A 14,387-nucleotide genomic window follows, 5' to 3' on the forward strand; every position below is an offset into this window, starting at 1 on the left:
GTTATTAAGGGAAAACATGATGCTCTACTCAGAACTTTCTGGTTTATTTGCCCTTTATTGAAGGATCCACTTTTTCTAGTCCTCAACCTGGTAAGTCTTGTGTAATGACTTCACAGAGTCACTCATATGAGAGATGCTCCAGTCCCTTAATCATCTTAGTGGCCCTTCGCTGAACTCCCTCTAGTAGCTCTATATCTCTGTTGTACAGGGGAGTCCAGAACTGGACATAGTACTCCAGGTGTGGCCTGACCAGTGCTGAGTAGAGGGGAAGGATCACCTCCCTTGACCTGCTGGCCACACTCTGCCTAATGCAGCCCAGGATACCATTAGCCTTCTCGACGCAAGGATGTATTGCTGGCTCATATTCAACTTGGTGTCCACCAGAACCCCCAGGTTCTTTTCTGCAGAGCTGCTTTCCAGCTGGGTGAACCCCAGCATGTACTGGGGCATGGGGCTGTTCCCAGGTGCAAGACTTTACACTTCTCCTTGTTCAACTGCATGAGGTTCCTTTCAGTCCCTTTCTCCAGCCTGTCGAGGTGGCACTGGATGGCAGCACAACCCTCTGGTGTATCTGCCACTCCTCCCAGTTTTGTCCTCTGCAACTTGCTGAGGGTATGCTCTGCTCCATCACCCAGATCATTAATGAAGATGATGAACAGGACAGTACCCAGTTTTGACCTCTGGGGTACACCACTAGTTACTTGCCTCCAGGTAGACTTTGTGTCACTGATCAAAACCCTCTGAGCTTGGTTGTTCAGCCAGTTTTAAATCCACCTCACTGTCTGCTATTACTGTCTGTCTTAGCACTTTCTGCTAAATAAAGGGTGTCTCTAAGGAGAGCTTGTTGCCTTGCTCTACATCTACCCAGAGCAACCCACAGCATATCTTGCTTCCTTTCTCTCAGCATCTGCCTGGGTGCAGGGCTGAACACCAGCAGAATGCTCTCGATGTCCTACCTTCGTCTTTTCTGTCTGCCTGCGACTCCCCTTGTACAGACCTGGAATTCCCCAGAGGGGATGGTGCATCCCACAGTTATGAAGTGGTCAGGATTGTCAAGGACAAAAGATGCTGAAAACACATCCGCAAAAGCAACACTACACACTATCAAGACAGTTACTTGTCACACGATAGCTACAATAGCTACTCTTCTTCCCAGAGGTTCATGTTATCAGCACTACTTTTCTCTAAAAATGACAAAATAAACCTAAACTCTGCTTCTTCATCATCCTTTTCCATCTCAATATCAGTAACTGTGGTAATGCTGTTGTTGACATACGGTAAATATTTCAGGTGTGTATGTAGTGTACTGGTAAAGGCTTAACTTAGATCTTAGCTTTTGTGGGCAGGTTCACAGCTGTGAAAGAATCTGTTGTGCTTCACAGCAGCTAATCCCTGTGCAGCTATTGCTTGTGAATTTTTTTTAAAATTGTGTGAGGGAAGCAAGATGACTGGACCTTTGGCAAGTAGGACAGCTACAAACGTACCCACTGCTAGGCAAGAAACTCGTACGCTTCTGAGTGTGCACAAAGTCCCTTTGCCTGTCAAAGCCAAACAGTCTTGTCCTGGATTTCTGCTGCCTTCAACAGTTAATAGGTCTGGACTAACAGCACCAGCACTGAGTATTCTTCTTTATCAGAACGTGTTAAGACCCACACGTTGCCCCAAGATGATTTCTGACAAAACCTGACCATTCCCTGGAAAGTACTGAAACAAATAAAAGGCTGCTAGTATGAAAAGAATTAATCACAGTAGTAAAAAATTCAACAAACCCTAGCTGTACCCCAAGCAGAAACAGAATAGTCAAGATAACAAACAAGACATTGACTGAAAAAAATATTAAAATTTAATTCCACCAAGCAAAATCTAGTGAAATGACTGCAAAATATTACAAACAACTCAAATTTTGTTGCAAACATTTTAATACTATTGTAGATAAGAAAGACAAGCTTGCAGAGCAGGATCAATTTAACCAGAAAATTGCTTACAAAGGACCTGCGCTTGCTCCCACAGATGTCAAGAGCATTTTACAGGCAGATTTCAAGGAAAACCAGATTTGAGCCTTTGAATTGTTATTGTATTTTTACAAAAGTATGTATCTCAAAAAAGCAATAAAGGATAAAAAAAAGTACCTCCACTCTATGCCTTTTAGGTGTTTTCCTATGGAGGATATCTCTCGGAGTTGCAACAGTCTTCATTATGTACATTTGCAATCTTTTAAAACTAATTGTCCCCTAGAATGAATGACAACCAATATAAAGTAAAACAATATAGCCCAAGAAACAGGTTATTGTTTAGGCCTCGAAGAAAGACAGAGTTACACAGTTAGAAATGCCATACAAAATTGTCACTCCTACTAAATTTAGGAAAATGCAGCCACCCTCAGTCATCAATTCTTGCTGTAAATGTACAAAAGGGGTCAATATTACATTGGATTTTTTACTCTCCTTTGTTGCTTTTTCCAGAATAAAACCATGGTAAAATGCTATTAAAAATGATGTAAGTAACTCTTTCTTATATAATTAATTAGTACTTATATTATGTTTCTTATGTCTCAATATATTTTGGAATATTTACTTAAGGATATTGCTTTATCAGATATCCTAGTTAAATAACTTAAAATTACATTATTACTGGAATTTCAGACTATGTCAGCTAAGTTAAAGTAAGTTTTCATGACATCTTTTTATTTTAGTATTTTTTGAGATCAAAAGGTAGAAGCAATTTTAGCTTAACAGGTGAATCAGTCCTTCTCCTTGTTGAGATAGGAGCAGTAAATTCATAAGATTAGAGAGACAAACAAAAATTGCAGTTAGAATCCCAGCCCTGGCACAGATGAGAAAAATGTTTAAAATTATTGATAATGTTTGAGCATACAGACCTACACATCTGCTTGTAGCAAAACATGAGCCTCAGACCTAAAAAACCTAGCTTTTAAAAGACTTGTTTGTATCAATATAAAGAGGGAAATTCATGAAGGGCTTTACTACAACCTTAAAGCTTTTAAAATGTTATGCCTAATGCCACCAGTAATAGAGCCAATCACCTTTAGGTAGAGACAAAGTAACTAGATATACTGTAATTACAGAAAATGCATTTCTATCACAACCATGACTATGTGGTGACGGTAAATTTGAATTATTATATCTCCTTAAATTTGCATATATTAAATAAAAAGCCAAAAGTTATTTAGTCCTGTCAGTGTAGTTGTAATTTTTAATTCTACACATATATTCTCAAAGAGATTATTTTATGCAGCCTGTAAGTAAACTAAATATTAGTAGCTGATTTACTGCTGTTTTTCAGATTAAGTGAAAGTTTCTCGTCCTGATCACTTTATAGCCTATAAGAGACTGACCATGCTGGCCCTGCTCCAGTAAAGAAGCATAAGCACATGCTTAATAAAACCCCTGAATTCATTCCATTCCACCACATTTGGCAGATGGCACCTTCCACAACACATTGCTCCTTGTTCTCTGCTAGAACAGGGGAGTACACCACCTACTGAAAAACCACAGGTCTCCCACACAAATCCTGATACCAGAGGGACTACATACGTATACTCATATGCTTTTCTAGATGAAACCACAGTGTACTTTGCAGTAAGGTCATGCCCTTAGAAATAAAAACTTCCTTGTACCTTCCCGAAAAGTAAGCCCCTGAATTACCTTGTACCATTCTTCAGCACCTGATTCCCGCAATAGTTTTTAATATCCTTTTTATAGTTTAATAGATGCTCTTTCACTTTCATTTGAAAATACTGTGTAAAGCAGCAAGTATGGAATGATTGCTGAACTGGCTGCAGTTTGGTACTGTAACTTGGCAATCTATATATAGAATAACTATAAAGTGCTTTAGAATTGTTTCACATAAAAGGTGCAAATAAATACTGTGTCCTCTTACGTGATCTCCCTGGAGACACATAGTCCTGGTGAGCCCACACTTGAGAGTATCCTCAAATTGTTACGGCAATTTAAAAATGATACTGATTTCTTACACTGGAGAATGCTTCTTTCTCCAATATTTACTGGGGTTAGTGTCTCATGGCACCATAGCCAGCAGGCCTGCTGCTTGCCCTCCATTAGTTGTCTTGCTGGATCCAAACACACTCATCTGGATGGGTAAAAAAAGGTACAGTGCTACTCTGGGAATCTGCACAAAAATGGTCCCTTTAATGTGCAGAACTTGGGGTTGTCAGTTGATTCCTTCTGATTGCCATTTGCTGAAAAGATAAACTGTCAGCACACTGTGCAATACCATTTCTCCTTTTGGTTAATAGGCTCAAAATCTCAGGCACAGAGTACAGCACATCTCCACAGTAGAATGCTGACAGGTCTATCAATTGTCAAAATTTTCCAGGATTTGGATTATACCACTGAAATAGCTCTGATCAATGTCTATATAATGCATGGTGCAGCACTGCAATCTCCTGTTCCCAAAAGATCTGACTATAAATGGGAAGCATCTTTATTGCTTTTATGTGTGAGGAATTGAAGCACCAATGAGTGAGCAAAGTGTGTCAACACAGAGTCGAACCCCAAAATGACTCTACGGATCATATTCTGTTGTAGTACACAGAACTCCCCTAAGAACAAGCAGTATTCTATATTTCTACAGAGTAATTATTTTATACATTAGGGGTAAATCCTGTTCCCACCAAAATCAAGGCAAAACTCCCACTGAACGAAGTATGGTCTGGATTTCACATTATGTTTGGAACCAAACTCAAGTACTTTGTCACACATAGCAGAAGTATCAAATAGCGTCACAGCATGCTTGATGCAGTCTATTACAATTCTGAACAATAAAAACACAATATCAAACAAACATTTTGCCTTCCTCAAGTTTTTTCTATTCACATTATTGTGGTTCACATGACTGCTGTTTTCCTGAACTGTGACTACTACAGACTAAAAAGGGAAAAAGAAATAACAAAGACAACAGAACACAATAAATCCTATTACCCAGTTGACTGAATAAATGTAGATTATCACCATGTCCATATCAAACCGCCATCCCCGGCTATCATCCTCAAAGTCCATGTAGTCCATCCTGTGAGCAGCATGTGGAAAATGCCTCCTTGTTACAGTATCTGAGCGTCTTTGAAAACCTGCTGAAAAACAGATGAGGAGATAAAAATCTTTGTAAAAGCGACCAGATTGAGTTAAAAAAAAAAAAAAAAAGTTAACCCTCTTTCCCCCAGTTATTTACAGGACAAATGGAAGCAGGAAACCTCACACCTCACTGCTAGGTTTCCTCACTTTGTTGGACAAGAAGCTCTCTGTGGACTTGATTTTGAAAGATTTAAAAAGTAACTCTGTCTGCCACGTCTGGAAAATAATACATACGTTTGTTTGGATTTGGCACTCTCTACTATAGTAAAGTAATGCTATCTGCTTATGTTATCCAGACCTTTGAACACCTCTCTTTTGGTGCCTTCTTCCACTGAATTTGATTCAGTGATGTAGAAGTGAAAGGCTCCATATACTGTAATTGATCTCTTGAGTAATTAATCTCTGGATTCCTTAAGTCTACTTATCTGAATTCTTCAGTAATCAAGACACATCTGTATGTGTACACACATAGTTCAACAGTGCAAATACATTTGAATTCCTATTTCTAGTATTTGAATTTTTTTTCAAAACACTCTTCTAAATAAATCCTGCTTGCTTTAATATTATGTCTCTATATGATATATACCAGGTTAAAATTCAATTTTTAAATTACTGTTTGTATGCTGATAATATCTTAAAAATACATAGGCAGATGCAAACAGAGCCTTTCAAGTGGAAGTAAAAATCCTGTGACTCCAAGAATGGTCTGAGTGTGGGGTCCTGCCAAAAGGTCCTTCCTCTTCATTCCTCCCCTGACTTCTCTATGTAGTAAGAGAAGTACTATAGGAGCATAGTTCTTGCATATGTCAAGATAGGAGGTTAGAGAAGTGTCTGTGCAGCTGTGTTAGACAGCAGGTTGTGGCACAGGAAAGAGGCTGGGAGCTATGCTGCAAAGGCAGAAGATCTGTCCCATTCTGATGAAGGACAAGGAGGGAATGCAGTCGTACTGGTCTGGATTTTCGTTCCGTTTTCATGCAACTCTCAATCTTCATGACGCATTATTTGATTTTGGAAAACAGGTCTTTGCCGAGCTGCCCAGACTCTTCTCCTCTGCACTGACATCATGCCTTTTGGAGTCTCAAGGTGGGTGGGAAGTGTCCCCTTCGGTGTGCACCACTGCACACCAGTGTGCCTCAGTGTGTGCTCCTCAGTTTTAATCTACTACCATGCTGCCTTTTAGTCCAGCTTAATTAAGCCTCCTTGAAGTTCCTCAGTCTTCTGTTTTTGACTAATATAAATAATTGTGTATAACTGGTGTTCATGTGCAGTAATTTTCATTTTAACATTCTCAGACCTTATTCAAGATAACTGAGAAATAAATTTTTAAAAAGTGTCCTAATATAGAACTTTGCTGGAATTTCAATATTTTTTCTTTTCATCAGTGGATATTGACTGTTTCTTTGTATTTTTTTTCTGAATTAATATTTTGTCCAGAACTTTTATAGCACAATTGTTTCCATGCCTTCCAAAGAAAAGTATTTTTTCTCTTTGGTATCCTTTTTAAGATAGTTCATCAGAGACCTTTTGACTCCAAATTACATAGGTAAACTGCTCCTCCTATATTCGTTTAATGACTGCTTTATTTAGAAATTTGACTAGACTACTGAGACACAGAAATTCTTTCTTTTGAGAATTACTCATGGTTAGACATCATGATATCATTGCATTTCTTTTTATTTTTTATTTTTAATGGCAATTTGGATCAGTTTTTCATGTACAGATACTAAGTTTCTAGATCTGTATACATCAGAATCTCTCTAAGATTATTTATGTTATTTTGGAGACTATACATGAAATCTTCATGCTAGTCAAGACAGTGATGATGGTTTATGATGGTTGTCAGTGACTCCAAGTGGGCTAAGATTTGCCCCGCAGCTAAATATGCTATACTGACTCTAGGGAAAAAAAAGTAAAAAATTCCAGGAATTTAAAGAGTTGTAGATTATAATACCACAAAATTTTATGCAAGTGCATGAGCTAAACATCTGCTTAAAGATGCTGAAGATCTGTTTAAAGTAGGATATGGACCTCCTTGTTCTTTATGTTGTGCTTTAGAATATGTTAATTTAAAATTATGTTAATTTAAAACAGTATCTTTGATTACTGAAAAATAACATCAGTAATTCAGTAACAAAATTCTGAAAAATGTTAGTCTTCTTTAAATATCTTTCTGCCAAGATGTAATTTACTTGAAAAATGCTCACTTAAAAACTTACCTCAATGTCAAACCTGTATTTTTATTAATTTCTTTTCTAACACTTTTTAAACATTACTGTCAAATAGAAACCTAGATTTATGTCGTTACGTTCGACTTCTTAAATTTAATTTGCAAATGGTATCAAATTTTATCACTGATGCTATACGATTCACTTTGCCTTTTACACAGGAATTTTAGTGTATATTATCCTCTCTGGAGGGTCTTAGTCAAGACTGCTACCTGTGCTTTCTTTTTATTTATTTCTATACTTAAAGTAAATATAACACAAAATGCTAGAGGCTGTTTTTGGATCAACAGGGATAATCAGGGAATTATGCAAACATGTAGCTACATTAGCTTTGGCTTGCTAGTCCTCACCTTCTAGAGGATTTGGACAAATATTATCCTTGATCTGTATGTCTGTGCAACTCACCTTAAGCAAACCTGCATTAAGTTTATCACAGATTAGACTTTGTAATGTAATCATTCTATGTTCAAAAGCAGCAGTTTCAGTATAGGAAACTGGCTGTTCTCTAATTGCTCTTCCTATAGAAAGCCACAGAAAAATTGTTGGTGCTGTATTACAGGTATGTATACAATCAGGAACTGCTTGCTGTACACCATGTATAATCCCTGTGGCTTCCCTGAGTGTGAGTAAGGCTATTGAAAGTTGACTGCCAGTTATGTGGAATAGATTTAAATTCAGCTGCTGACATAGTCTCTTTTTTACCATTTGTAAATTGATTAAGCTTCAGTTGAAAATGTCAATAGGAGAACTATCATGTAAACTGAATTCTAGGACTTAACAGAGGCTAACAAAGAACGAGAACTGTTTCTTTTCCCTGAAGTATATTACCAAATAAACTTGCGTACAGTAGTGAAACAAGGATCAGATTTAGAAACCCTGTATGATCATGCACAAAGGTTACTGCAGACTCTATGATCCATACTGTGACTACTGTCTTTAATAAATTCTGACATGAAACACACCTTCAGATGTCTGTCTCTCCAGCGAGAGTGGAAATAAGCCATGTCTCTGCATCTGATTCTAGCCATCTGCACATAAAAACTGAGAGCTGTAGAGTTCCTCAAAAACTGTACAGCAACATGGAGTAAGGGTTTGAATTACAAAACAGAAGAGCTGAGGGAGCTTCAAATCACTTCTAATGTATTTGCTCCTTTTTTAAAAAGAAACCCTATCTTATTTGATGAATACAGTCCCTAAATAATTTCTACACAGGCATGTATTTGTTAAAATATATATTTTACTTAGCTTGTGCATGCCTGTGTTGCTATACTCTGAACAAGAACTTCCACTCAAACCACATGAATATGCATGCACAGTGCCAGCGGAGTCTGGCAGACTGTTAGTGGAAACCTGTTACTAGATAACAAAAACAATGTTGTGTGCAAATCACACTTTTATATCCAGCAAAGCGTGCAAACCAAAAAGGATCTCCACCAGAGCATAAATAGGCACATCTGTTGCATGTGTCCCTGTCAAAGTTTTTGCAACCTCCTTTTGAGGTACTAGCAATACTCAAAATAAGACTACAAACAATTTAAAATATTCTCCCAATTTTATAAATTGACTGACCTCATTTTGCTATGACTAAGGAATGTAAGATATGGGATGGAAAACTTTACTCTAAAAATGTGCCCAAATGAATAATATGCAAGCTATAATAACCATTTACTTTGTAAGCGCTCATGTAAAACTAAATTACCTAAGAACAAGAGTTCTTAGGTAATCAGATGTACCAAGGTCATTTTGACGCAGTCTCTTCTTTGTGATTATGAGGTGCAGCAGGGAGATAGAGCTACTGAAAGACTGTAAGAAAAAAGGCAAGTATAGACTGACACCTTCCCATACGTGCCCTTGCAGCAACCAGCAGCTTAGGACCCCAATGTTTTGGAAGCTGTGCTCAGAACAATTTTCTTTCCTTACATGTGTCTGTGCATACTTTTGAACCAGATCTCATACTGCCTCCACTTACTGCGCTTTGTGTCCCTTGGTAGAGTAGTCTTAGAGCAAATAAATTGATTTCCTTTCCGGTGAAACTAAACTGGAAGATGATCTCCAAGAGCTCTGATGTGTTCCAGTAATATGCTTCAACCAATATGCTTCAACCACTAGTGAGCATTCGGCCCTTGGGATTGGAAGCAAGTTGCCCCTGTTCCCTAAAATGCAAATGTGGACATCTGGCCCTCAGCACCAATTGTTTTACCTTATCTATTATGGCTGATATAATTGCTAATGCAAGAATGCCTCTGTGGGACAGCGAACAATCTTTCCTAAAACATCTTTATGCCACTCATAATTTTACAGACCTCTTGCATCTGTCTTCTGTAATATCCTTTCCAAACAAAAAACTTGTAAATTTCCTTTGTATGGAAAAGCTTCCATACTTCAGATCATCCTTTCCACATTATGCTTCACCCTGCTTTATCCTTCTTTGAGATGATGTAATCTAAAACCATATGCAAAATCAGAGATGTGGGATCACCACAAATCTAGACAATGACATCATGTTTTCCATTTTGTTATGATCCTAATAATTCCTGCTTACCTTTTGAGTATGGCTGTGCATTGAATGTTTTCAGAAAACTAATCACAGTATTACCCAGACCTCTTAAGTGGCAATGGCTAATTTACAGCTCATCATAGCGAATATTATGTATTATGGAGATTGCATAGCCTCTGTGGGCAACTGCTCCACCACTTGACTGTCCTCACAGTGAAAGTGTTTTTCTTACTTGCAGTCTCAACCTCTCATATCCATTATCGCTCATCCTCCTGCCATGCACCACTGTGAACAGCTGGTCTGTCCTCTTGGTGGTCTCCTTATAGGTATGGTAAGGCTGCCTGGAGATCCTCCCCAAAGCCAACCCTTCTCCAGACTGAACAATCCAGTTTCCTCAGCCTCTCCTCACAGGTCAGGTGCTCCAGGCCCCTGAGCATCCTGATGTCCCTCCGCTAAACCTGTTCCAATTTACTGCTGTCCTTCCTCTATTAGGGGGGCACAAAATTGCAGTATTTTAGATGTGGTCTGCTGAGTAGCAGGGGATGAACTCATCTACTGCTGTTCATACATCATGCTCCTGTTCATAAAGCCCAGGACACTGTTGGCCTTCTGTGGTGGGCTGACCCTGGCTGGACACCAGGTGCCCACCAAAGCCGCTCTATCACTCCTCTCCTCAGCTGGACAGGGGAGAAAAATATGACAAAAGGCTCTTGGGTTGAGATATGGACAGGGAGATCACTTAACAATTCAGTTACCATCATGGGCAAAACAGACTCCACTCGGGGAAATTAATTTAATTTATTACCAATTGACAACAGAGTAGGATAATGAGAAATAAAACCAAATCTTAAAAACACCTTCCCCTCACCCCTCCCTTCTTCGCACGCTTGACTTTACTCCTGATTTTCTCTACCTACTCCCCTCCAGTGTCACAGGGGGACAGGGAATGGGGGTCGAGGTCAGTTCACACATTGTCTCTATTGCTCCGTCCTCCTCAGGAGGAGGACTCCCCACACTCTTCCCCTGCTCCAGCGTGGCGTCCCTCCCACAGGAGACAGTCCTTCACGAAGTTCTCCAACGTGGGTCCTTCCCACAGGCTGCAGTTCTTCACGAACTGCTCCAGCGTGGGTGCCTTCCATAGGCTGCAGTCCTTCAGGAACAGACTGCGCCAGCGTGGGTCCCCCACGGGGTCACAAGCCCTGCCAGCAAACCTGCTCCAGCATGGGCTCCTTTCTCCATGGGTCCACAGGTCCTGCCAGGAGCCTGCTCCAGCGTGGGCCTCCCATGGGGCCGCAGACTCTTTTGAGCATCCGCCTGCTCCGGCGTGGGGTCCTCCATAGGCTGTAGAGTGGGTATCTGCTCCACCGTGGACCTCCATGGGCTGCAGGGGGACAGCCTGCCTCACCATGGTCTTCACCGTGGAATGCAGGGGAATCTCTGCTCTGGCGCTTGGAGCACCTCCTCCCCCTCCTTCTTCAGTGACTTTGGTGTCTGCAGAGTTGTTTCTCTCACATGTTCTCACTCCTCTCTCCAGCTGCAATTGCTGCTGCGCAGTAACTTTTCCCCCTTCTTAAGTATGCTATCACAGAGGCGCTACCATCGTCACTGATGGGCTCAGCCTTGGCCAGCAGCGGGGCCGTGTTGGAGCCAGCTGGCATTGGCTCTATTAGACATAGGGGAAGCTTCTAGCAGCTTCTCACAGAAGCCAACCCTGTTGCCCCCCGCTACCAAAACCTTGCCATGCAAACCTAATACACCTTCTTTGCTGCCAGGGCACACTGCAAGCTCATGTGCAGCTTGATCTCCATGAGGACGCCCAGGTCCTTTCCAGGCTGTCAGCGCCCAACCTGTCTCATTGCCAGGGGCTCTTCCTTCCCAGGCACAGGACTCAGCATTTGTCCTTGTTGAATTTCACAAGGTTCCTTTCAGCACATTTCTCCAGCCTGTCTAAGTCTCTTTGAATGGCAGCCCTGATGCTGAGTCTATCAACCTGTCCTCCAATTTGTTGTCCTCTGCAGACCTGATGAGAGTGCATTCTGTTGCCTCCTCGGGGTCGCTGATCAAGAGAACTGTTAGCTGTCAAGTTCATATTTACTATCATCAGTGAACTGAATAATTTAGTATCACCAATAAACTTTACCAGCTGTGTATGTGTCACTTTTCCGAATCACATATGAATGTTCTGAATTACACAGACTGCTGTGGGATTCCAACAACAATCCAATGTAGTTTGCTAGATGCTCTTTTACATCATATTTTCCATCTTCTACCTTGGTCTGGTTTTCTTTTTACATGCCCTGCTGAAAGGGACTTTTTCTGCTGAAGCACCTGCTTTACTGTTTCGGCCATTTCTCCAGCCTGTCTTGGTCTCTCTGAATAGCAGCCCTGCCACTGAGTCTACCAACCAGTCCTCCAACTTGTTGTTATCTGCAGACCTGATGACAGTGTGGAGAAATGGGCCAAAATTTCCCAGCATTCTGTACTTCTTTCAAGGATACAGTGTTTTTATACTGCTTTCACAAACAAGGTATCATCCCAAACATCTTGCATAAACACCAGCCTTCTCCTGTATGCACATCATGCAGCATCATATTCTGGTTATGCTAGTATAATAGCTAAATTGCAAGATTTGCTAGTTAAAATGAGCTATGAGAGCTGTATTTCCAACAAAGAAAAAAGCATATACTACTAGAGAGTTTTATGAGAGAATGGCACTTATCCTGTGTGAATGCCTGCAAGCATGTCCCATTGACTCTCAATCTTGTGTCCCAAGCTCTAACTCAGTCTCAAGTCCTCCACCACACTCAAGTCCCCAAAGCATCCAGCTCCTTCCCCAAACCAAGGCCACTCAACCCCATCACCATCCTTCTCATATCCAGCGTTTTAGCTTTTCTGCTTCTCCTGCATGAAAAGCTTAAACCTCCCTACCCTCCTGCCTCAGATATTTCAGCTCCACACACCTATTGTCTCAGAAGTCAAAATCTCATTTTTTTCTAGAGAGCGCCCTCAAATTCCAAACTCCTCTTGCCCCAGGATGCACACCAGAACCTCCAGCTTTCCTATGCTAAAACTACCATCACCTTTCAAGGCCTTTCTCACTGCAAAATCCAATCATCTTCCCAAACTTCCCTTGCTATGCTACTCTTACCTTCCTCTCACTGTCTCTCTTCTCTCTTTGAATATTTCTCTGTTCTTGCCCTTCTGATTTCACCTGTGGGCTCTCACTGGCTGCCAGCACCTTATATCCATGTGTGACTAAACTTAAATGATGGCCTAAACATCTGTCCATTCCTTTCCATCCCCAAAATCCAAGTCCTACTGTCTGCTAGCAGTTGGGCTTTAGAAAACCTGGATGTAAAAGGTACTTAAGCTGGACATAATCCTTATCTGAAACCATTTTTATATTCACTATGATGTCTGTCTTACTAGCTATAAGACTTTTGCAGGGTTTTTGGTTTAAGTGTTGAAGTCTGCGACAGTCCCAGAGAGGTAAATTGTGTGTAAGCAGTTATTTGCACGTGCATAAAATGTGATTTACTGAACTCACTCTGCATACGATACAGAGTCCTTCTGTACATGAACAAATCACCAGCATGCAGGCAATTTAGCGGGGAATACACAGTAACTGCTTTTCAAGATGTCAAAGAATGTTGTCTGCAAAGGGTCTAGAAAAGCAACTGATTACTGTGAAAATCTGAAACAGCCATGTCCTGAAGCCTTTCATATGGGACACAAGATTTGATTGCATAAGGGGCACTCCTTTTATAAGGCAGAGTGGTTAGGAACCACTGTTCTCCACTGTTACAACTAGCTTTTTGTTTTGTGACTTTCATAAGGCATTTGACATAAGAAAAAGAACATCATGTTACAGACAAAACTATGCAGAAATTCCAAAATACGGTAATGCCACTAACTGACATACATTTAATCTGTCGAAGCAAAAAGCTTATAAAAACTGCAGCCCTGCAGAACCAACCACCAGGCAAATAATGCTTCTTGCTGATCAGAATCAGCAGAACTATTGGCACTTATATATAAGAATCACCTCTACTCTCTCAAAACTTTATAAATCCTACATGGATCTGGGAAGAGAATATACACAAATGAACCAGACATCACTTAGCAATTAAAAGAAGAAGAAAAAAAAATTCATAGAATTTCTTGTAGCAGTTACAGTTCTTACAAATATTTATTTCATACTGCTCTAACTTTCCGTATTATTTTCAAGATTATAAATATGATCATCTATTCCTTTTTTTTGTAGCTAGTCTCTGACTTTTTCTACGGAGATATGCAACCAAAATAAACCCAGAATTTAAGGTTATATACTACATATCAATACATAAAAGCTGTACTTGAATTCAGCATGTCTTTGGACTGTTTATTGTTAATCACTGTAATTAACACCTCTGAGGCCTTCAGGACAGAGAGGAGGCAACTTCTCATTTGAAGTTTTTTTCCTCTGTGAAATACTGTAAATTTCATTCAATCAAAATTACAAATATTTACACTTGACAAAGGGATCTGACAGTTTTACTCTGGATAGGAAATGAA

General features: G+C 40.1%; 1 protein-coding gene across 1 annotated transcript in view; it reads right to left on the reverse strand.

Annotated features, from left to right (window-relative positions):
- Positions 1-4,907: 4,907 nt before the first annotated feature.
- The window catches only part of RNF180 (ring finger protein 180), a 76,166-nt gene continuing 66,686 nt past the window's right edge, over positions 4,908-14,387 (reverse strand). Inside the window, 1 exon segment of the mRNA XM_050913529.1 lies at positions 4,908-5,107. Coding sequence (XP_050769486.1) covers positions 4,908-5,107 — 200 coding nt within the window.

The sequence above is a fragment of the Gymnogyps californianus genome, chromosome Z (assembly GCF_018139145.2).
Source record: "Gymnogyps californianus isolate 813 chromosome Z, ASM1813914v2, whole genome shotgun sequence".
NCBI classification, from domain to species: Eukaryota; Metazoa; Chordata; class Aves; order Accipitriformes; family Cathartidae; genus Gymnogyps; species Gymnogyps californianus.